Below are 21,424 nucleotides of genomic sequence, written 5' to 3'. Positions count from 1 at the left end.
CTTTAGCTATCATCTTTGGAAAATCATGGGAAATAGGAGAGATTCCACAAGACTGGAAAAGGGCAAATATAGTGCCCATCTATAAAAAGGGGAATAAGAATAACCCAGGAAACTACAGGCCAGTCAGCTTAACTTCAGTGCCAGGAAAGATAATGGAGCAGGTAATTAAAGAAATCATCTGCAAGCACTTGGAAGGTGGTAAGGTGATAGGGAACAGCCAGCATGGATTTATAAAGATCAAATCATGTCAAACCAATCTGATAGCTTTCTTTGAAAGGATAACAAGCCTTGTGGATAGGGGAGAAGTGGTAGATGTGGTATACCTAGACTTTAGTAAAGCATTTGATACGGTCTCACATGATATTCTTATAAAAAAAAGTAGGCAAATACAATTTAGATGAGGCTACTATGAGGTGGGTGCATAACTGGCTGGATAACCATATCCAGAGAGTAGTTCTTAATGGTTCTCAATCCTGCTGGAAAAGTATAACAAGTGGGGTTCTGCAGGGGTCTGTTTTAGGACGGGTTCTGTTCAATATCTTCATCAATGATTTAGATATTGGCATAAAAAGTACGCTTATTATGTTTGCAGATGATACCAAGCTGGGAGGGGTTGCACCTGTTTTGGAGGATAGGGTCATAATTCAAAATGATCTGGATAAATTGGAGAAATGGTCTGAGGTAAACAGGATGAAGTTAATAAGGACAAATGCAAAGTGCTTCACTTGGGAAGGAACAATCAGTTTCACACATACAGAATGGGGAGAGACTGTCTAGGAATGACTACAGCAGAAAGGGATCTAGGGGTTATAGTGGACCACAAGCTAAATGTGAGTCAACAGTGTGATGCTGTTGCAAAAAAAGCAAATATGATTCTGAGAAGCATTAACAGGTGTGTTCTGAACAAGACACGAGAAGTCATTCTTCTGCTCTACTCTGTGCCGGTTAGGCCTCAGCTGGAGTATTGTGTCAAGTTCTGGGCATCGCAGTTCAAGAAAGATGTGGAGAAATTAGAGAGGGTCCAGAAAAGAGTGACAAGAATGATCAAAGATCTAGAGAATGTGACCTATGAAGAAAAGCTGAAAGCATTGGGCTTGTTTAGTTTGGAAAAGAGAAGATTGAGGGGAGACATGATAGTGGTTTTCAGGTATCTAAAAGGGTGTCATAAGGAGGAGGGAGAAAACTTGTTCTTTTTGGCCTCTGAGGATAGAACAAGAGGCAATGGACTTAAACTGCAGCAAGGGAGCTTTAGGTTGGACATTAGAAAAAGGTTCCTAACTGTCAGGGTGGTCAAACAGTGGAATAAATTGCCAAGGAAGGTTGTGGAATCTCCATCTCTGGAGATATTTAAGAACAGGTTAGATAGATGTCTGTCAGGGATGGTTTAGACAGTACTTCGTCCTGCCATTGGGGCAGGGGGATGGATTCGATGGCCTCTTGAGGTCCCTTCCAGTCCTAGTATTCTACGATTCTATGAGTCTTTCAATTGTCCCTCAGAGACCACGTTTTCTAGACCTTTAATCATTTCGTTGCCTCTTCTCTGGACGTTCTCTAGTTTCTTCACAGCTTTCTTGAAAGGTGGTGCCCAGAACTGGACACAATACTCCAGCTGTGGCCTAATGAGCACAGAGCAGAGCGGAAGAATCACGTCTTGTCTTGCTTACAACACTCCTGTTAATACAGCCTAGTGTGTTGTTTGCAACAGTATCACACCGCTGACTTGCATTTAGCTCGTGGTCCATTATGACCCCTAGATCCTTTTCTGCAGCACATCTGCTGGGGCAGTTCATTTCCCATTTTGTCCGTGTGAAACCAAGTGTTCCTTCCTAAGTGGAGAACTTTCCATTTGCCTTTATTGAACTTCATCCTATGTACCGCAGCCCATTTCTCCAGCTTGTCCAGATTATCGCGAATTATAACTCTGTCTTCCAAAACTCTTGCAACGCCTCCCAGTGTGGTATCATCCACAAACTTTATTATAAGCATATTCTCTATGCCGTTATCTAAGTTGCTGATGAAAGTCTGCTTCTGTGTGTGTGTGTGTATTTATACATGTAAACCATCTGTCATTGTAGGGGAGCTGTGATGGTTTTGTAACGTTCTGCACAAGGGCGTAGGTGAGTGGGTGACTGTGCACATGTGAAATAGAAAGGATGTGTGGCTGTATGATCTGGGGTTGTGTTGCATCCATATGGGGATGCAGCTGTGTTAGGGGGTTACTTGTGATTGTTGTTGGGTCAGGCTGTGAATGGGTGGGTGGAGAGATGCACATCTCTAGGGATGTGTAAAAGGCCTGAGTGTGATTGTGTGGATGCACATACAATTGGGTGTGTATGTGCGTAGTGTGTTTGTGTAACCCACACACCTCGGAGTGGTTCACTGCCCCCTGTAGTGGCATCCAGACCACTTGCACAGAGAAAGAAGGAATCTCCTCTACAGCCTTAGCTGAGTGCCGGCTGGCTTTTCGCTCCAACTGTAGTATAGAGGCTCCTGCTCTAAGCTGCAGAGGTCCCAGGGCTGAGCGTGCCTGTGGGCGGCTGTGTTTGCAGAGTACATGCGTGAGGATGGAATGCATTTGTACATAGCATGCGTGCATGGCTGTGTAACAGAGCAGCCCGCCGGCAGCCTCTGCGGCACAGATGAATAGATTTGGCTGGCATTTGCATGCAGTGCGTGTAGGTGGGTATATCTAAATCTGGCAAGCTTTTTACGGGCACCAGCTAACACCTTATAACAAAAACGTTTGCCCACCTCCAGCCGCCAGTGCTGCTTGGGTTTATCCACGTTAGCTGGCTATGTCCAAGGGTTAGCCTCTTTATCGTGCTGTGCATTAGGACGGTCCATGGTGGCTGCAGGCGCTAAATGACCACTCGTTTGGCTGCCCGGCGTGAGCCCTGTTTGAATCCCAGCCGCTGAAGCTTTGTTGGCATGTTCGCCGCATTTTGCTGACCCGGTCAAAAAAATAATTTGATCACAGGAAGTGAGGTCACCTAGACACGGTTTCCATAGAAACACGGAGAGTGTGCAGCCGTGAGAGAATGGGGGAGAGAGAGAGATGCAACAAGGAAGGGAGAGGATTAGGAGAGAGATGGAGACGGTGCCCATTGGATCAGCTGCTTTTCCCCCGTCTCTGCCATTCTGTGCCTCGGTTTCCCCTGGGGATGCTAGTTCTGGGCTGCAATGTGTAAATCCCTGCTCCAGTGTGGGCAGGGAGGGTGAGAGACCCTGCCCCAGGATTTCCTCAGCCTCCAGAGCAGACACGTGCCCCAATACCTCAAATCCTTCCAGCACAGCAGAGGCTTTGCTGGTTCTGTGCTGCCAACCATCTTGCGTTGTGGTCTTTAGGGGCAGAACCGGCAATGGCTGGACACTGCGGTGAGCAGGGCAGCTCGTCACCCTTGGGTGCCCTCTGAGACTGGCTGATTCCCAGGGCGGAGGCTCTTTTCAGATTTATGCACACAGAGACCTCACCCGAGGACCCCCAGCTCACAAACACGCAGCAGGGGACTGTCACCGTCCCATGACCCAGGGACGTGCACACAGGGGCTCGGCAGCCCGTTGCCTCTCACTGGAGCTTTGTTTTGAAACGAACAAGGAGGATATTGAGACTAAAAATAACGCTCCTTTCCCAGCCTTTCCAAGCTGCCAGCCACTGCTGTTCCCGTGACCCCCCTCTCCCGCCCCCAGCCAGAACACAGCTAGGGCACCACACCCCCACAGCCCTGTGAGCCTAACCACAAGAAGCAGCACAATGTAGCTGTGAGGCATCAGGGCCACCTACCAGCTGGAGAGCGGGAAGATACAGAGGAACACAGCTAGGCCACCCTCCCTGCTGGGACAGGAATTATCACTGGCCCTGTGTTCTCCAGGGCTGGCTTTAATCCTCTTTTGCCTTCCCGGAGGAGAGTGGTCCCACAGACACGGGGAGCGCACTGTCGGGATTGTGCTGCTTTTCACCCATCCTTCCTTGTTACCCCACCTCCCCAAGAGCACCTCCCCTCCTTGCTCTCTGGCCCTCCAGGTGCATGTGTTCAGCTACGGAGCCCCCTCTCCCTGGGGTCTTCCAGCTCTGCCAGGTGCATGGAGCAGCTGGGACGGCCAATGGCCCCAGGGGACTTAGGTCCCCACAGCAACTAAATGTCACTAGAGTTGTGGGGGGTGGGTCTGAATACCTCCTAAGTCTGGTTCTGTCTGCAGGTGCCTGAGCACAGACGCCCAGCAGGTGGCCATCCTGCTAGGGGTGCCAGGGAATACCAGCTGCAGCCTGGAACCCAGTACGGTGCATCTGGGCCCTGATCCACGCTCTGCTTTGCTTCGTGGGTCTCCTTCAGCCCTGGGGCAGCATGAAATAGAACTCCATGACAGGCTGGGGAGAGACAGTAGCCAGGACTGGCAAGTGTGTGGGAATAGAAGTACCGTGAAAACCCCCTCCCTCGCCCCATACCACAGAAGCCTCCTGTCTCCTCGCAGGCAGCAAGGACAAGTCAAGTGGAGAGAGTCCCAGCTCTCTCCTGCTTCGTCCTTTGGAATTTCACTTCTTTCCCCAGTCAAGCCCTTTCCACGCATCCTGTCTGGGACCAGTCACACAGAATCACAGAATCGTGGGTACCCTCTATTCTGGGTACTTGGGCAGCCACTCAGGAGAGATTCCAATGTCGCCCAGCTGATTAGCCGGGCACCCGCCACTGGGATTTTTCCTATAGGTGGTGAACATTGGCATGTGCCTCGGTGCACATAAAATTTATTCTGCACACGGATGGGAAAGATTAAAGGGCACATTGAACATATCCCCTCCCTTTGTCTCAGCCCCCTGGAGATGATTAGAATTTGGAGCCCAAGAGCCAACTCCACTGGGATGCCCAGAAGGGATTGTGCTCTGGGATTATCCCAGCCCTGCCAGTAGGTGGTGCTGTCACTCACCTGCCCAGCCCGGGCAGCTGAGGAGGGGCAGTTGGCACAGCGCCCCGGCAGGGGAGGGCGTCACTGCCCCATGGAGTGAGGGGCAGGTCTCGGGGAAGCTCTCGACAGCTGGACTCATGACTATTCTGCTCTCAGCCCTGCCTGCCTCACCTGCTGCTTTCTCCCGCAGATTTTCCAGAAGCACCCGCTGCAGGAGAATTACGCCTCAGGTGTGGCCCCTCATCCCAACACCGCCCTGCTCTCCCTGGTCCTGATGGCCGGCACCTTTTTCATCGCCTTTTTCCTGCGCAAGTTCAAGAACAGCGCCTTCCTGCCGGGCAAGGTGGGTCTCCGCTCGGACGCTGCTCTGGCGCCTTCCTACAGCCTGGGGGGAGCCAGTCCATGGGGCCCCCAGCCCCACGAGCCGACTGCAGGGCTGAAATCTGGGCCTTATTAACCCAAGCAGAGGCTCAGCCCTGCAGCTCTCCCCATGGTTCTCTTGTAGGGCTGGCAGCCAGACACTGTCACCAGGGGATTGATTCCCTCGTCCCCCACCCCAGGGTCCCAGCAGCACCTGGCCCAGCTGCTCAGGAGGGGGCAGGGTTTGGGTTTAAACACGGCAGTTTCGGTTTAAAGCGGCCGGGGGTGGTCTTTGTGGACGGGGGATGGGCATTAGACCTGTCGGGTCTGTCCCTAGGGCAGCTCAGCTGCTGTGGAGACACCAGTGCTGGGCATCCCCACCTGGGCGTTTCCACAGAGATCCCCAGGAGCCGGCCTGAATCCTTCACCCATGAATTGCAGTGCCAGCCCTGGTCAGTCCTCAGCCTGCCAGCCAGGGCGTGTCCTGGCCCCGAGCCCGGCCCAGCGGCCGTCAGAGAGACTGACCCTGGAAAGGTCACGAAGGAGCTGGCTCTGGTTGGCAGGTGGAGGCCTCTCTGGCTCCTCCATCTGTGGGGTTGCTTCTCACCTCCTGCCACAGCCCAGCGTGGACCGGCTCTTCACCTCAGCGACAGAGGCTCCTCATACCCAGGGGCCCAGTGCCCCCCCCCCCGGTGCTTCTGCAGACATCTGCAGTTGGCTGTCACCCTCCACCCCAGACATCTCTGGTCCTCCAGCTCCTGGATGCTATGCCGCCAAGCCCCCTCCTCCTCTGACTTCCTTCCTGAGGGACTCCACCCACAGCCCCTCTCATGCTGGGTGCTTCCCCTCAGCCCCGCTTTTGGCAGCTGGGACATGCAGGCCACATTCCCAGCCCATCAGTGCCAGGGCTTGGCTGGCAGCCTTCCACCAGATGGGGCCCAGCAGAAGAAGAGCTATCAGCCCTGAACCGCAGACCAAGAGGCGAAAGGCTCACGGTTCTATTCCCTGGGGCCAACAAGCTTCCTCCACTTGGGCTGAACCTAGAGGCAATGGCCTCCGAGTCCCATTATTCCCAGATGGCCCCAGAGAGGGTAGCCCTGTTGAGCATCAACAGGTCCCACTGGGCCACCCTGGGACTGGAAGGGAACCAGCGCCCCCTACAGGTGAAAGGCCCTGTTATCCCAGCCTCTGCCCCCCAGGCAGTCCCACGGTTGTTGACTGATGAGCGTGGCCGTTTTCCCCCAGCTCCGGCGTGTGATTGGTGATTTTGGGGTTCCTATTTCCATCTTCATCATGGCTCTGGTGGACTTCTTAATCAAGGACTACACGTACACGCAGGTGAATGAGCGGGGGAGGGTGTGTTGTCGCGTGTGTTTGCTACTTTCGCCAGGGGTGAGACGCGGCATGAGGGGCCGGTGTTGCCCTGAGCACGTTCACAAGTCTCACGCCTGTATCGTCGCTTCCATCCGCTTTCCAGACATCACTGGTGGTGGATGGGGTCTAGTCTAGTGCGTAGAGCAGGAGACTGGACGCGGGACTCCTAGGTTCTAACCCTGTAGCTGAGCAAGAAGCATGATTAAGGGGAACTATCTTGGCTTGGCTACCGCAGGGAGCGTTTTCAGCGGTGCTGTAGGAACATGACCTCCCTGCATGATGATAGGAGCGTTTTTCTGTCTGCCTTGCTGTGCCTGCACCCAGGGTTAGCTCGACAGAGCTACAGCGTTGGGGGGAAGGAGTTTTCAAGCCCCTGACCAACTGATCTGGGCTGAATTACATTTCACATGGAGACCTGGCCCTTGGGGCTGCAGCAGGGGCTGGGAGTTAGGACTCATGGGGTCTCTTCCTTGCTCTGGGCATGGAGTATTGCCTAACGGTTAGAGCTGGAGACCCGGCATCATGGCTCCTGAGTTCTTGTCCCATGTCTGCAGCCTGCTTGCCTTGTGTGTCATGGAGTGAGCCATTCTGTTAAAGACCTGAGAATCTGTGTCCTGCAACACAGAGAACTTAACAACAGATTAGAGCAAGAGATTTCTGAGTTAGAGAACATATTCAAATTCGACACATTAACATGTGGTACGAACAGAGACATCAACTGCCTCACACATTACAAGGACTGCTTCCCTTCCTTTGATGCTTGCAATTATCTCAGACAGGTCAATTAACATCCCCCCCCACCTCTCACTCCCTTCCTTCTGTCCTATCTGATTTGTCAGTTTTTACTGCAATTTTTTTTTCTTTTTGGTCCTCTGTACTTGTAAATGTCAGTCTGTACTGGAAGGCCTTGTCTACACTAGCCAAAAACTTGGAAATGGCCATGCAAATTCCCATCTGCTCATAGGCATAAGGGGACTTCGAAGTAGGTGGGGTCCTTTTGAAAAGGAGCCCCGTCTGGACGAGCCGCGCAGTGGCGAGCCGCGTCAATTTCGAAGTGCCGCGGCCGCCCGCATGCTAATGAGGCGCTGAATATGTATTTCAGCACTTCATTAGTAAACTTCAAAATGGCCATTTGCATGGCCATTTCGAAGTTTTTGGCTAGTGTAGACGTAGCCGAAATGAGATTGATCTGAAGCAGTGGGTATGTCCCACGAAAGCTCATCACCAAATAAATCATTTTGTTCGTCTTTAAAGTGCTACATTTCTGCTGCTTTGTTTGGTTGGAGTACAGACTAACATGGCCACCTCTCTGTTACTATTCATAGGTGAGTCGTATCACCTCTCGGTACCAACCTCCAGGGCAGACCTACCAGGCTTTCGTTAATAACTGCTCTGCAGAGCACTCTGAGATCCTCACACACAGCGGACCCTCAGGAAGGGCCGATCTGCCTTTCAGGGCACACTAGGCTGGTTACCTCTCAGTGCCCCATGCCTGAGTTCTGCTGCACATCCCCAGGTGCTCCGTCTGTCCCCTTGGCCGGCACCTGCCTCCAGGTACAGACCACTCATCTTTCTCTTCCAGAAACTTAGTGTCCCTGAAGGCCTGAAGGTCTCCAATGCATCTGCGCGGGGATGGTTCATACATCCGCTTGGGAAGAACCTGGACTTCCCCATCTGGATGATGTTTGCTTCCGTCCTTCCTGCCCTCTTGGTCTTTATCCTCATTTTCCTGGAGTCTCAGATCACAACGTAAGGGGCTGGCAGGGGCTGGGGAAAGGGAGATCATAGACTCCTAGGAATGGAAGGGACCGCAGGAGGTTACCTAGTCCAGCCTCCTGCTTCAAGCAGGATCAACCCCCACTAAGTCATCCCAGCCAGGACCTTGTCAAGCCAGGATGTAAAAACCTCGAGGGATGGAGAATCCACCACCTCTCTCGGCAGCACATTCCAGTGCTTCACCACCCTCCTGCTGAAGTAGTTTTTCCTAATATCTAACCTACTCCTCTCCCTCTTCAACTTCAAACCATTACTCCTTGTTCCACCATCTGACACCACTGAGAACAGTTTCTCTCCCTCCTCTTTAGAGCTCCCCTTCAGGAAGTTGAAGGCTGCTATTAAATCTCCCCTAAGTCTTCTCTTCTGTAAACTAAATAAGCCCAAATCCCTCAGCCTGTCCTCATAATCTGGAGACCGGGGCTGAGAAGAGGAGCAGTGGAGAGCAGGAGATGTGGCAGAGCAGGGGCTGGAGAGAGGAGGGAGGAAGAAAAGACAGGATGGACAGGCAGAGACAAGCCCCCGTCTTGCTTCTGATGAGCCCAGGGGAGCTCCAGCCCCCGACAGAGCTGAGGATGCGGAGGGCTGTCTTCTCTTGTGGGGTTGGAGGCAGTGCAGGGGCATTGGGGGAGAGGGGCTGATGCTTTTTCTCCCTCTCCCACCAGGCTGATTGTGAGCAAGCCTGAGAGGAAGCTGGTGAAGGGCTCCGGCTTTCACCTGGACCTGCTGCTGATCGTTGGCATGGGCGGCCTGGCAGCGCTCTTTGGAATGCCCTGGCTCAGCGCCACCACGGTGAGGACCATCACTCATGCCAATGCCCTGACGGTGATGGCCAAAACCACCACCCCTGGGGAGAAGGTGCAAGTCCAGGAGGTCAAGGAGCAGAGAATCAGTGGGATCCTGGTGTCCATCCTCGTAGGTGAGTCCGTCCAAATGTGCTCTCAGGAGGGCACCATCCCAGCCACCCGGGTGGCTCTAGTGAGCTGGGAAGAGGGCTCTGGAGTATGGGTGGGTGCAGCCCAGCACAGCTGTGTTTGCGGGATGGTTTCCCAGGGTTTTTGGCCCCATTCCTAGGAGGACCAGCGGGGGTGGCAGGTAATGAAGACAACCAAACAGATGTGAGAGGTCCTGCCCACTCTGAACCTAGGTCAGGCTCCCTCCCACCTGCATTCAGAAGGCTTCTCTTGGCCCGGTGCTGGGGCCAGAGCGGGAAAGGTAGCTGGGGGGCCAGATCTGGCAGTGCGGGCCATGCTTCCTGGCCCACTGGCACTCCAGAGCCGTGCAGCTGCTTGGCCACCAGTTGCTCCGGGGCTGGGAAGGCTGGGGCTGCCTGACACTCAATGGGGCATGGGCAGGGACCAGCACCCACCAATCCGGCACTCTGGGGTGGGGAGCCAGCTAGCCTTAGGCAGGGGTCAGCAGCTACAATGGGGGGCACGGGAGGTATGGGGCAGGGGCTTGTGGCTCCAGTGGCGGGCTGGCTGGACTCTGGTGGGCACAGAAGCAGGGGAGCTGAGTGGCTTGCCTCCCCCCACCAGCCATTCACTCACTGCCCAGGAGGCCCAGCGTCTGCTGTGCAAAACATGCAGCCGCCGATGGCTTCTCTCTTGGCACAGCCCCCAGGAGGGACTGGCAGTGCTGAGAACTAGCCAGGGCGGGGAGGAGGAGGTTGGGCCTGGGTCGGGGACAGAGGCTTACCCTGCTATAGCCTCTTCTGCAGCTAACAAGGCGGCGCCCGGGCCTTTTCCCTGCGCGAAACAGGACAGTGCAGGGGAAGGCTGGGCCGGGGGTGGCCCTGAGGCCTGGGCCAGGCTCAGCTCTGCAGCTGGCATCCAACTGACCCAGAGCTGGCGCCGGGGAAGATGGCTCCGCCTCCATCCCTGCTGGCACATCTAGGCTGCTCCGCTCTGACCGTGGCGCCTCCATCCCCCAGGCCTCTCCATCCTGATGGAGCCCATCCTGAAGCTGATCCCGCTGTCTGTGCTCTTTGGGATCTTCCTCTACATGGGGGTCACCTCCCTGAACGGGATCCAGCTCTATGACCGCATCCTCCTCATGCTGATGCCACCCAAGTACCACCCGGATGTGCCCTACGTCAGACGGGTGAGGTGCCGCGCCTCTCTCCTCCTCTTGCCCTCTCTGCTGTCAGGGGCGTTGGGCTTTGGGCTGGCAGGGGCCACAGGGGCTCTTCTGCAATTCCCTCCCCGGGCTCTGGCTGCTGGAGAAAACTTGGGGGTGAGCTGGCTGTGGCCCCAGGGGGTGGCCTGTCCCTGCCCCTCACTCACTGCCTCTCCATGCTGGGGCGCGGGAGAGGGGCAGCATGTTGGCCAGTCCAGCCCCGAGGTTGCTGGGAACACAACAAGGAGCTCCAGGCTGATCTGCCAGGAGGACAGATCTGGGCCAAGCCATGGACCAGCCCCTGCCCAGCTCCCCCACCTGTGTCCACAGACCCTCCCCACCCCAGTCCAAGGCGGCAGATGTCCCAGCTGTCAGGGCAGAGGTTGGCCTGGGGAGAAGCAGGGAGATGCCCCGTTCCTCTCCCCAGCAGGGAGCTCGCACGCAGGGCAGGCTGGTCCAGGCCATGGCTGTCCTTGGAGCTGGTGGGTGGGGTCATGGGCACCAGGGCATCTCTGACTCTCCCCGGCTTTCATCTCTAAGGTGAAGACCTGGCGCATGCACGTCTTCACGCTCACCCAGATCGTGTGCCTGGCCTCCCTGTGGGCAGTGAAGTCCAGCCCGGCCTCCTTGGGGTTGCCTTTCCTCCTCATCCTGACGGTGCCCCTGCGCCGGTTCCTGCTGCCCAAGGTCTTCAGGGACATCGAGCTGAAGAGTGTAGGTGTCCGGTGCCTGCTCGTGCTCCAGGCCTTTGCTCCAAGGATCGGGGCTTATTCAGTTTGCAGAAGGGAAGAGTGAGGGGCAATTTGAGAGCAGCCTTCAGCTTCCTGCAGGGGGCTCTCAAGAGGATGGAGAGAGGCTGTGCTCAGTAGTGCGGGATGGCAAACAAAGAACAATGGTCTGAAGTTACAGTGGGGGAGGTGTAGGTCAGATATTACGAAAAACTATTTCGCCAGGCGGGTGGGGAAGTGCTGGAATGTGTTGCCTACAGAGATGGTGGAATCTCCATCCCTAGAGGTTTGTAAATCCCGGCTTGACAAAGCCCTGGCTGGGCTGATTTAGTTGGGGTTGGTCCTGCTCTGGGCAGGGGGCTGGACCCGATGACCTCCTGAGGTCCCCTCCAGCCCTGGGATTCTCTGGTTCTATGAAGGTTGGGGGGCAGGGGAGCAGCTCCTGGGGCAGGAAGACTCATCGGAAAGGAGGCACTCCTGGACGGCACTTTCTCTTCCAGCCCCCAGCCAGTGCTCCAGGAATCCATTGCCAGGCCTCAGGAAAACAGCCGCAGAGCAGGGCAGTGCCAGCACGTCAGGGCTTCCCGGTTCCCTCTGCCCCCGCCATCCCTAATGGTGTCCCTGCTTCCTTCCAGCTGGATGCAGATGATGCCGAGGTGACCTTTGACGAGACGGAAGGCCGGGATGTGTACCATGAAGTGCAGATGCCCCTCTGAGCTCCTGCTCCATTGTGTCCTCCCTCTACGGGACAATGGCGTCCGTTCCCAGTCTTTTAAGCAAGCCCAGAGTCTGGGGTCCAAGAACCAAGCGTGTGTGTGTGTGTGTGTGTGTGTGTGTGTGTGTGTGAGACTGCAAGTGTATTTGTGCGTGTGCGCACACACACGCACACACACACGCCAAGGAATCTGTGTAGCTACACACATGCCTTAGATCTGCTTCAGATCCCATAGACCCACAACAGCAACCTTGCAAGACTTTGCAACCTGACCTTAAGGACAAATCCCACTTCCGGCTGGAGATGGGAACGAGACCCATGGACTCCGCTCAGCACTGGCTCTGCAGCTAAGTAACCTGGGAATAGATTTCTCCTTTCCTTCTCTTTTGGCGGTGTAAGCAGCGAGGACACCAACCGCGAGAAAGCACCAACTCCTTGGGGTACTGGCTCTCTGCCTGCCAGGCTGGTGCCTGTGGTCTGCTGCTTTCTCTTCCCCCAGCCCCTGGGAAGTAACCGGATCTTGTCAGATTTTCTTTTTTACAGACCTTTGGAAGAGCTAATCCCGCTGGCAGGGCTTTTTACAGACCCTGGCGTTCCGTGTAACCCGGAGCAAAGTGGTGAGTGCTCAGCCAGAGCCAGAGACTGAAGGGCAGCTTGTCCTCCCAGATGAGGAAGGCAGCTTGAAAAGAGACCAAGGAAGAAGCCAAAGGGAGGGGGGCAGCCTTTAGAATCCCTATGTCACCACGGAACTGGAACCAGCTGATGGGAAGGAACAAACCGGCCAAGGAAATGACAGCATCACAGGTGCCGGTTGCTTGGGGATGGCTTCGGGCTAACAGAATCTTAGCTGCCACTGGTGATTCTGGGGTTCCATCCCATTACCTCCTGCACAGGGAGGGCTGGGGGACAGGGGCAGTCGGGCAGGCTCTGTCTAAGAGCCTGAGATGGGTGAATGCTCCTTGACTTCCCCTCCCACAAGCTTCCAAGCCTTTTATTGGACAGACTTTGGTGCTAACATGTCTGAGGCCTCTGCTCAGACAGAACTCAGTGTGCTATCGATAGTGCTTGGTGCTTGCTTGGGAACAGAACTGCGCTCCCTGTTTCAGTGCTCACTTTGCAACCAGGCCGGAAAAAAATAATACTGGAGGGGGACAAAGCAGCCTGTGAGGTATCATAGAACTAGAAGGGAGCTCAAGAGGACATCTAGCCCTGTCCCCCACACTCACAGCAGGATCTGGCACCCTCTAGTGCAGTGTCTCAAACTTTTTGAGCCCACAGAGCACTAAACAATGCGATTTTTTTATGCAGAACACTTAGGAAACAGTTTTCTTAAAAAAAATTGTTGTGAGACCGAAGGAAAAAAAACCAAACAGCGACATATGCAGCAAAACCAAAATGAGGTAATTTAATCAGGTCTCATAACAATGAAGAGGCAACATTGTCTCTGGTTTTGGTAACAGAAGAGATTGACCATCAGTGTATTTTTCCAAACACTGGTGGCACACCTGTGAGTTGGTCAGGGAACTCCATTCAAGAAGCACTGAGACAGACCATCCCCGATAGGGGTTTGTTTAACCTGCTCTTAAAATATTCAGTGATGGCAATTCAACCACCTCCCTAGGCAATTTATTCCAGTGCTTAACCAACCTGGCAGTTAGGAAGTTTGTTGATGGCCTTGGGGTCCTCTGTGTGCAGGCAAGGAGTGGCTACCACTGGCACCGTATCCAGTTCAGGACAAGACCAGTCAGGTTTATAATTCTGTGTTATCACTGATGAGGTGTAATTAGCTCCTGTAACAAGTTACTTTAAGAAACTCTTTGGCAATCAATATATGACTGGGGATAAATCATGTGGCCAATGCCAGGGGCTACTACATTCACCTACTGCACCCACACCCCCTTTAATCTCCCAAAGAGATCACTAGGTGCGGGTTGGGGCTGATCTCAGCCTGGCCCATGCTGCCTTGTTACTGAGCTGTGTTTGAATCCTGATTGGGGGCGGGGCTTTCCCCCAGAATGCAGCTCCCTCTAACACAATAGAGGATTGCTGATTGTGGGCCAGGTGAGCTGTGGTGTAAGCAGCCCCAGCTGCTGCTGAGCCCAATGAGAGTTGTGTTCAGGCACACGCAGGTTAAATTGGTTCCCTTGTATAACCCAGCACTAGGGCTGTTTTTCCTGACTGCAGCAAAATCCTCAGCGCAGGGGCAATGCCAACAAGGGCTCAAAGCCTCCAATTAGTACAGCAAGAGTTAAGGATGCTCAGCCCCTCACAGGATCCAGCCTCTGTTCAGTGCCTTTTCCAGCTGTACAGAGCAATGCCCTGGCTCTTCCATTCTCAGCAGCCCTTCCAGAATTGAGGCTTCTCCAGTGTTCTGAGAGCCTGATCCCAGATGGCCCCCTCCAATTTTGCATCCATTTAACTCTGCCCATCAGACCAGACTAGAGCAGATCTGAATCAGGTACTCCATGAGTCCTCCCAGGCTTCGCAACCCGAGCAAGATGGTTTATTTGTTTGTTTGATTTAGTTAGCGTAGAATAAAGACTTCAGGCCGGATTGTCAGCAGATCTTAATCATTCGCACTTCACTGACTTCAAGGGATCAACTGAACATCTGGCCCCATTTTCCTTTGTTTGTGTTAACTTATCGTCTGTCCCAGGGAATTTCACATGTAAATAGGAAGAGGACAAATTTATATATTTGACATTAAGAAAATAATGGTAAAAGAGATAAAAAAAGAGTTTTCTGATGCTTCTGTAGTTAGAGTCTATGTAAAAAGCAAAAAACAAAGCACAAAAAAAAAAAAAGACAGCGGGTGAAATGACCTGTATATTTTACGCTAGTGATAAGGGATGTTTGTAATTTATTTTTAACATATATTTAAAAAGATGCTGATTTTGCTTCTGCCTTACAAAAGAGTGACAGGGTATGAGGAAGGGGTGCATGTAGGCTAGAAAGAACCCCCTCTGCAGATACCTACTGGTAGTCTAGAAAGGCTTTTTAAAGGCTATTTGTAAAGACTGAGATGTAGCGACCACCACGTCCATCTTACTCTTTTTATACTAACATTGATAGACTTGTTTTTTAATTCCATTGTGTTTTCATTGTAATGTTCCCCTGCTGTGACTGCAGTGCAAACAGGGACCGGTCTGTTATGCCAACATAAATCTGGAGCAACTCCGTTGATATCTCTAGAGATGATCTGGGTTCTTACCAGTGCGTGACAGATTAGAATCTGGTCCAGCACCCAGTGGCTAGAGCCTGAGAAACAGAAAGTGAAACTCACTAGAATGAAAAAGGTTAAACTGACAGTCAGTTGCAGTGTTCCCTGTAAATTGTGCACTTGGGCAGGTACTCAGAAGAGATTCAGATGCTGCCCAGCCGATGAACACCCACAGCTAGGTTTTTTGGTTTCTGCTAGTGGTGCACATTTGCACATGCCTTGGTGCCTGTAAAAAAATTATTCAACCCAGTCCTGAAAAAAATTTGCACGAGTGAAAAAGCTTAGAGGGAACATTGATCAGTTGTTTCCCTCAGCCAATTGTCTCCAAAGTGAGTGAAATGCAAAACAAAAAATAATCCCAACCCCCATCCCTCCATAAAGAGCATAAATAGAGGAGCTAAGCGGTGGAAATATTTCTGGGAAGAATCATCTCAGGTTATTGGGAACCTAAAGGGGCAACTTATGCTTCAGAAATTACAGGTTGAACCTCTCTAGTCTGGCCCTCTCTCATCTGGCAACATTCATTCAGCACAGTTTTAGTTAGCTGGAAGACAGTTTATCATGGGCGTGGCCAAGTGCTCTGGGATCCCATAAAGTTTGTTACAGCCACCAGTCCTGGCTCTCAGTGTTCTGTGCTGTTATTTAGCTGTAATTTACCCCGAAATGTCTTCCAAGAGCCCAGGAAGCACGGGAAGTGTTGGTAATATGCTAGACAATATTGATCTCCCATGGTCTGGCAAATTCTCTTATTTGGCACCAGTCAGGTCCTGAGGGTGCCAGATGAGAGAAGTTCTACCTGTATAAGTCTGTCCCAAAGCCCTCTGAAGCCAATAGGAGTCTCTTGATCAACTTTGGTGGGTCTTGGACCAAATCCTCTGGTTTGTTTTTTAAACCAGAAAGTCCCTCTTTCACAGGACCGGCCCCTGCAAAGTGCTCAGCAGCTTCTGGTAGCATTTTTCAGACTCTGACTGATAGTTCTCAGGCCTGATTTTCCCTCACCCTTATTCTGTTTTAAAGTGGGAGTAATTCCCTCAAAGTCAGCAGAGCTGCATACGCGTAAAGCTGGATAAGGGAATGGAGAATCAGGATCCTTGTTTTTGAATGGCCTTCCAGGGACTGTCCTCTTTGGAGGAAATGCCTCTCTGTGCATTGGAAAAATTAATGGGGATCTATGGGGATGTGATGTGGATGAGGCAGCATCACCTACCTCGATTATAAAATGCTGGATTCAGTAGGAATTCTGCATCTTTGGCAAGTTTTTTTTTTTTTAAGAGAGACACTTGAATGTGATCTGAATTGTGTTTAAAAAGTCAGAGTGATAACGGCTCTGATTCTGCTCTGTGTAACTCCAGCTGTTGCAGTGAGCCTGGAATCAAGAGTCACACTGGCTTAGAATTGGAGTAACGCAGTGTGAAGTCAGGCCCAAAAAGAATGTGATTGGAAGGCCAAAAGGGTTAGAGCTCGTGCACGTTACTGTCTGGACTGTGTGGTGAAGGGAGTTTGCAGGATTGTTGCTGTCTGGGTCAGATAACAAGAGATACTAAATGCAAGGCCAGTTTTGAAACTGGACACACTCAGATGAAGTTCTACATTTGGCCTCGTAAACAGGCAATTTGTTGCTTGAACACCTATGGAAGGTGTCAGACCAGCAAAGTGGGCTCCAAAGTGCATATGTCTTCACCATGTGGAAGATCGACGGTCAGGGTTGATTTTCTGGGTTTGATTTTGTGCATCTAGTGGGGACACAAGAAATCAACTTATCTAGGGTCAGCAGTCGACCCCTGTACTCATCAGTATTGCGAGGAGTAAAGGTCAAACTCCCGTATACCTCCCTCTATGAGGACGGCCAGATAAGTCGATTGTAGATAAGTCGATTTTAGCTATGCAGTTGCCATAGCTAGAATTGTGTATCTACAATCGACTTTAATGACTGTGCAGACCTGGTCTTATGTGGCTGTAGATAAACCAGATCTGGACCTGAGCAGTGTGTGAATGGAGACAGAGAGGAACAGGTGATTGTGCGTGGGAAGGTATTTGTGTGCGCAAGAGATTGTGTCTGTGCACATGGCAGAATTCTGTCCTTATTGATTAGACCGTTAAGAAAAGCTTTTCCCCCCTAGTGAGATAAAAGGATCTGGCCTGTATGTTATTTCTCTTGGATCAATGTTCTCTGGGCCAAACCAAGCCTACCTTGAGATAGATTGTGTTAAGGTTATTCTGTAATCTTGTTACCTGCGTGTCAGAACAAAACAGAATGTCAAATGCTTTCTTTTTTTTTCATGAAATTAAAAATAACGCACCCCTGTATGATGCTTCTAAAAATGCAAATAAATTTGCATAAAAACTGCCTGGAGTCTTTTTGTATAGACCAGTAGATTCTCTTATTTATAATATAATAATTAACAGCATTGCAATAGTCCCTAGAAACGCTAGCCTTGGATCAGGCCCCTGTAACAGCAGGTGCTGTGCAAAATGCAGAACAAATAGCGTTCATTCTCCAAGGAACTTATGCTGTGCAAATAAGAGTTGGTAGGCTGGGGTTCCTATCATGGAAGACTGCTGCTAGTGTAAGCATGGGGTTAGTGAGAGACACTCCCCATCTTGAAATGCTTAGCCCAGGTCCTCAAAGGCATTTAGATGTCTAAGTGCCCTGGGACTTGGAGACTATGACCTTGTATAACAGGTTGTCTTGCCCCCAAGGGCTGAAAGGCCAGGGGCCAGCCAATCCCAGTTACGAAGGAGTCACACCAGGGAATAGCAACGAAGGGTCCTGTGCAGATCCAGACTAACACGGCTACCCCTCCGATACTTGACACCAGCGAATGTGACACGTACCAGGTTAGAATCCAGCCTAATGAGGAGCTGTGTCGCCCCTGCCCTGTAAGCCAAGGTGTCCTTTACAATGCCTCTCTGCAGAACCTCCAAGCCGGAATGCTCACAGCGTCCACCAGCAAGTCATTCCCAGCTAGCGCTAGTGGCCATTCAGCCACACCTTGGCTCTTACCAGCCTCAGTGATGCTGCAGGATAATCCCAGCCCCACCCCCGTCCCAGAACTTCCCCCCAGCAAGGTGCTGTCCCGTCATCTCCTGCACAGCACAAACACATTCAGTCCATTGCAGGCAAGACGAGGCCATTTTATTATTTTAAGCACAGTACGCAGACGCCAATTGAGACGCACCGGATTAGCTAAAGCCGTCACATTTAAGCTATGTCTAAGACTGTAGCCATAGCGCAAAATAATTTTCGCAATTGCGCAGCACAGGTTGTGTAAATTATTTCAAGCTATCGTAGTTTGAGGTCTCCGCGACCCCTCGGGTAGCAGAAATGGAATACCGCACTTGGAATAGCGCTGCCATTTTGAATGCAGTGTGTAGTCCCAGGGTTGGTACCTTCTTTTTATAGTTTCAGGCCCCCCCTTGAAAATCTTCTCCAGCTGAGACCCAGGGTAGGTCTACACAGCAAAGTTATTTTGAAATAACAGCCATTATTTCAAAATAACTACCCTAGCGTTCAGACAATGCAACGACTATTTCGAAATAATTTCCAAATAGCAGTTGACATCTTTCAAAATTGGTAAGCCTTATTCTGGGCTTGGCTACACTAGCCCCCTCCTTCAAAGAGGGCCTGTAAATGAGCCCGATCGGCGAATAGCAATGAGGTGCCACGCTACATATGCAACAGCTCATTAACATAATTATTCCCGCTGTGCGAACTTTGAAGTTGCTAACTTTGCAGAGGTGGCAAGTGGCGTAGCTGGGGGCACTTCAAAGTATGGATGCAACTTCAAAGTGTGCGTGGCGGGGATTATGCTAATGAGGTGCTGCATAGGCAGTGTAGCACCTGATTTCTATGCTCCGATAGGCTCATTTACTTGCCCTCTTCGAAGGAGGGGGCTAGCGTAGACAAGCCCTCTATGCGGACTAGTGCCAATTTCAAAATAGCTATTTTGAAACAGGTGCTGTTAAGAGAGGGAGTGGAATCTGGCTAGAAATAAGCCATAGTGCAGCCAACGGCTTTCTTCTGAAATAGACACTGTGGCTGCGACCACACTCGCCCCTCCTTTCAGAAGGGCTCTGGTAAGGTGGCACTTCGGAATATTCTAATGCGGCTCTTCCATGAGTATGCAGGGTCTCATTAGCATGATGGCGGCCATGCACACACTTCGAAACTGCTGGGTTTGAAATGCACGCTGCCCGTGTAGCTGGGGGCCCTTTGAAACAACGCCCTGATTTCGAGCGCCCCTTCTCCCCATCTGGTTTTGGGAAGAAGGGGCTTTTGAAATCGGGGGGGTCATTTCAAAAGGCCCCCGGCTACATGGGCAGCATGCATTTCGAACCCAGCAGTTTTGAAGCCTGTGCGTCCGTCATTATGCTAATGAGGCACTGCATATTCATGGCAGCACCTCATTAGCGTATTCCAAAGTGCCACATTACCCTAGCCCTTCCGAAAGGAGAGGTTAGTGTGGTCGTGGCCTTTGTGTGTTGATGCTGTATTTCAAAAGACTTCAGTGCTATTTCGAAACACACTATTGGCTATGTGTACACTAGCCCCTTTCGAAAGGGGGATGCTAATGAGACACTTCAGGATACGCTAATGAGGTGCTGCCATGAATATGCAGTGTCTCATTAGCATAATGGCAGCCATGGCACTTCGAAAGTGCCGCTTTCGATCGTGCGCGGCTCGTCTACACGGGGTCCTTTTTGAAAGAACCCCGCACACTTTGAAATCCCCTTATTCCTATAACCAAATTGGAATAAGGGGATTTCGAAGTGCATACTCATGGCAGCGCCTCATTAGCATATCCCAAAGTGTTTCATTAGCATCCCCCTTTTGAAGGGGGCGGGCTAGTGTAGACATAGCCGTTGTGTATAGCAGTGTTATTTTGAAATACCCTATGCCAGAATAGCTTATTTTAGAATAAAGTTGCTGTGTAGACATACCCCCAGGCAGCAAAGAGTCTATGTGGAAGGATGTTCCCTGCTGGTTTTTTCACCTGTTTGAATTTCCTTTGTTTTCCCATACTGCTTTATGACTTTGTTTACTGCTAAATGCATATTAAGGTTAGCTCCTTTGCCTAGGATGGACCTGACTTCAGCCTGGGCCGGACCATGGGGTTGGTAACACCCTACTGGGCTATCTTATAACTTCCCATATGATGTTGCCAAACACATTTCACCAGGACAATACAAACCAGGAAATTGTGAGTGTTCGAATGATACTTCATGAGGCTTATTTTCTGAAAAGATTATGACAAGAGCATGTCGGGTGTGAATGAACACAGGAGTTTATTCTTTCATGGAGTCCTCAGGTGTCTTTGGTATAAAAAGGAGCTGGAAGCTGCAAGAGAGAAAAAGCGCTGGCTTTACTTAAAACTGTAACTGTCCAGTATAACTTAAATAATAATTAGTTGCTAATAAACAGACATTAAGATGAATTATGTGGGATGTACAAGGTCCAAAAAGCAGTTCGCCATCTCCTGAGGGAACGCACAGAGTGAATCCATTGTCAAGGGTTATTTATATGAAAACCACAGAGGCCTTCAACTAGCAAAACATTTGATGCAAGATCTAATAGGAGCATCAGGAAAACCGGGCACCAATCAACCAAAAGAAATACTGCTCTTTACGAATACGAGGAAAGGTGAAGGACTTTAATTCTCAAATTATTGATGGGGTCCAGGAATTGATGGTCAGAACCGCATCAAGGGAGCAACTTTGCCATGAAACACAAGTCAGAGAGTGGGGCAGTGTTGACTGTAATCTGTGCGCTTGTGCGGCCATTCAGGAGTGATGCAAATGCTGCCCAGAAGATTAGCGGAGTGCCCACAGCTAGTTTATTATCGCTGTGCATGGTTCACCTTCACACATGCATCAGTGCATGTAAAAAATTATTCTGCACATGGATGGAGAAAACTCTGTATATGTGCTAGGATTTTCAGTTCATTTTATATGAGTAAGCCCAGTTCCTAAGGAGGGGCATTTCCCACTGCAAAAAAAGCAGGTATGAAATTGAACAGTCCAAGAAGGGAAACTGAGTCAGACCGCCTGTTGTGATCCTAAGCCACAAGGGAGAGCTCAAGTGGCTGCCAACCCAGTTACGGCTTTTCCACACACCAGACATGAACAGTTTTAACTAGATCAGCAACATTTAAGCCATACAACACCTCTCAAGAGGAGGAAGCTGTAGTTCGGTGGTTCCAACCTTTTCAGTAACACGGTACATGAGACAAACAATCC

At 51.2% G+C, this 21,424-nt stretch overlaps 1 protein-coding gene across 4 annotated transcripts in view; it reads left to right on the top strand.

Annotated features, from left to right (window-relative positions):
- SLC4A1 (solute carrier family 4 member 1 (Diego blood group)) overlaps nt 1–17,532 on the top strand; it is a 65,613-nt gene extending 48,081 nt beyond the window's left edge. For all 4 annotated transcript variants that reach the window (XM_074979331.1, XM_074979330.1, XM_074979329.1 and 1 more), the window contains 7 exons: nt 5,090–5,242; nt 6,505–6,597; nt 8,216–8,382; nt 9,072–9,325; nt 10,340–10,509; nt 11,065–11,238; nt 11,888–17,532. In XM_074979331.1, the coding sequence (XP_074835432.1) occupies nt 5,090–5,242; nt 6,505–6,597; nt 8,216–8,382; nt 9,072–9,325; nt 10,340–10,509; nt 11,065–11,238; nt 11,888–11,968 (1,092 nt within the window). In that variant the 3' untranslated portion in view covers nt 11,969–17,532. The remainder of the gene's footprint in view (nt 1–5,089; nt 5,243–6,504; nt 6,598–8,215; nt 8,383–9,071; nt 9,326–10,339; nt 10,510–11,064; nt 11,239–11,887) is intronic.
- The last annotated feature ends 3,892 nt before the right edge of the window (nt 17,533–21,424 follow it).

This window comes from Carettochelys insculpta, chromosome 28, assembly GCF_033958435.1.
Source record: "Carettochelys insculpta isolate YL-2023 chromosome 28, ASM3395843v1, whole genome shotgun sequence".
NCBI classification, from domain to species: domain Eukaryota; kingdom Metazoa; phylum Chordata; order Testudines; family Carettochelyidae; genus Carettochelys; species Carettochelys insculpta.
Note: the sequence above shows the minus strand (reverse complement) of the source record. Positions and strands in the feature narration are given on the sequence as shown.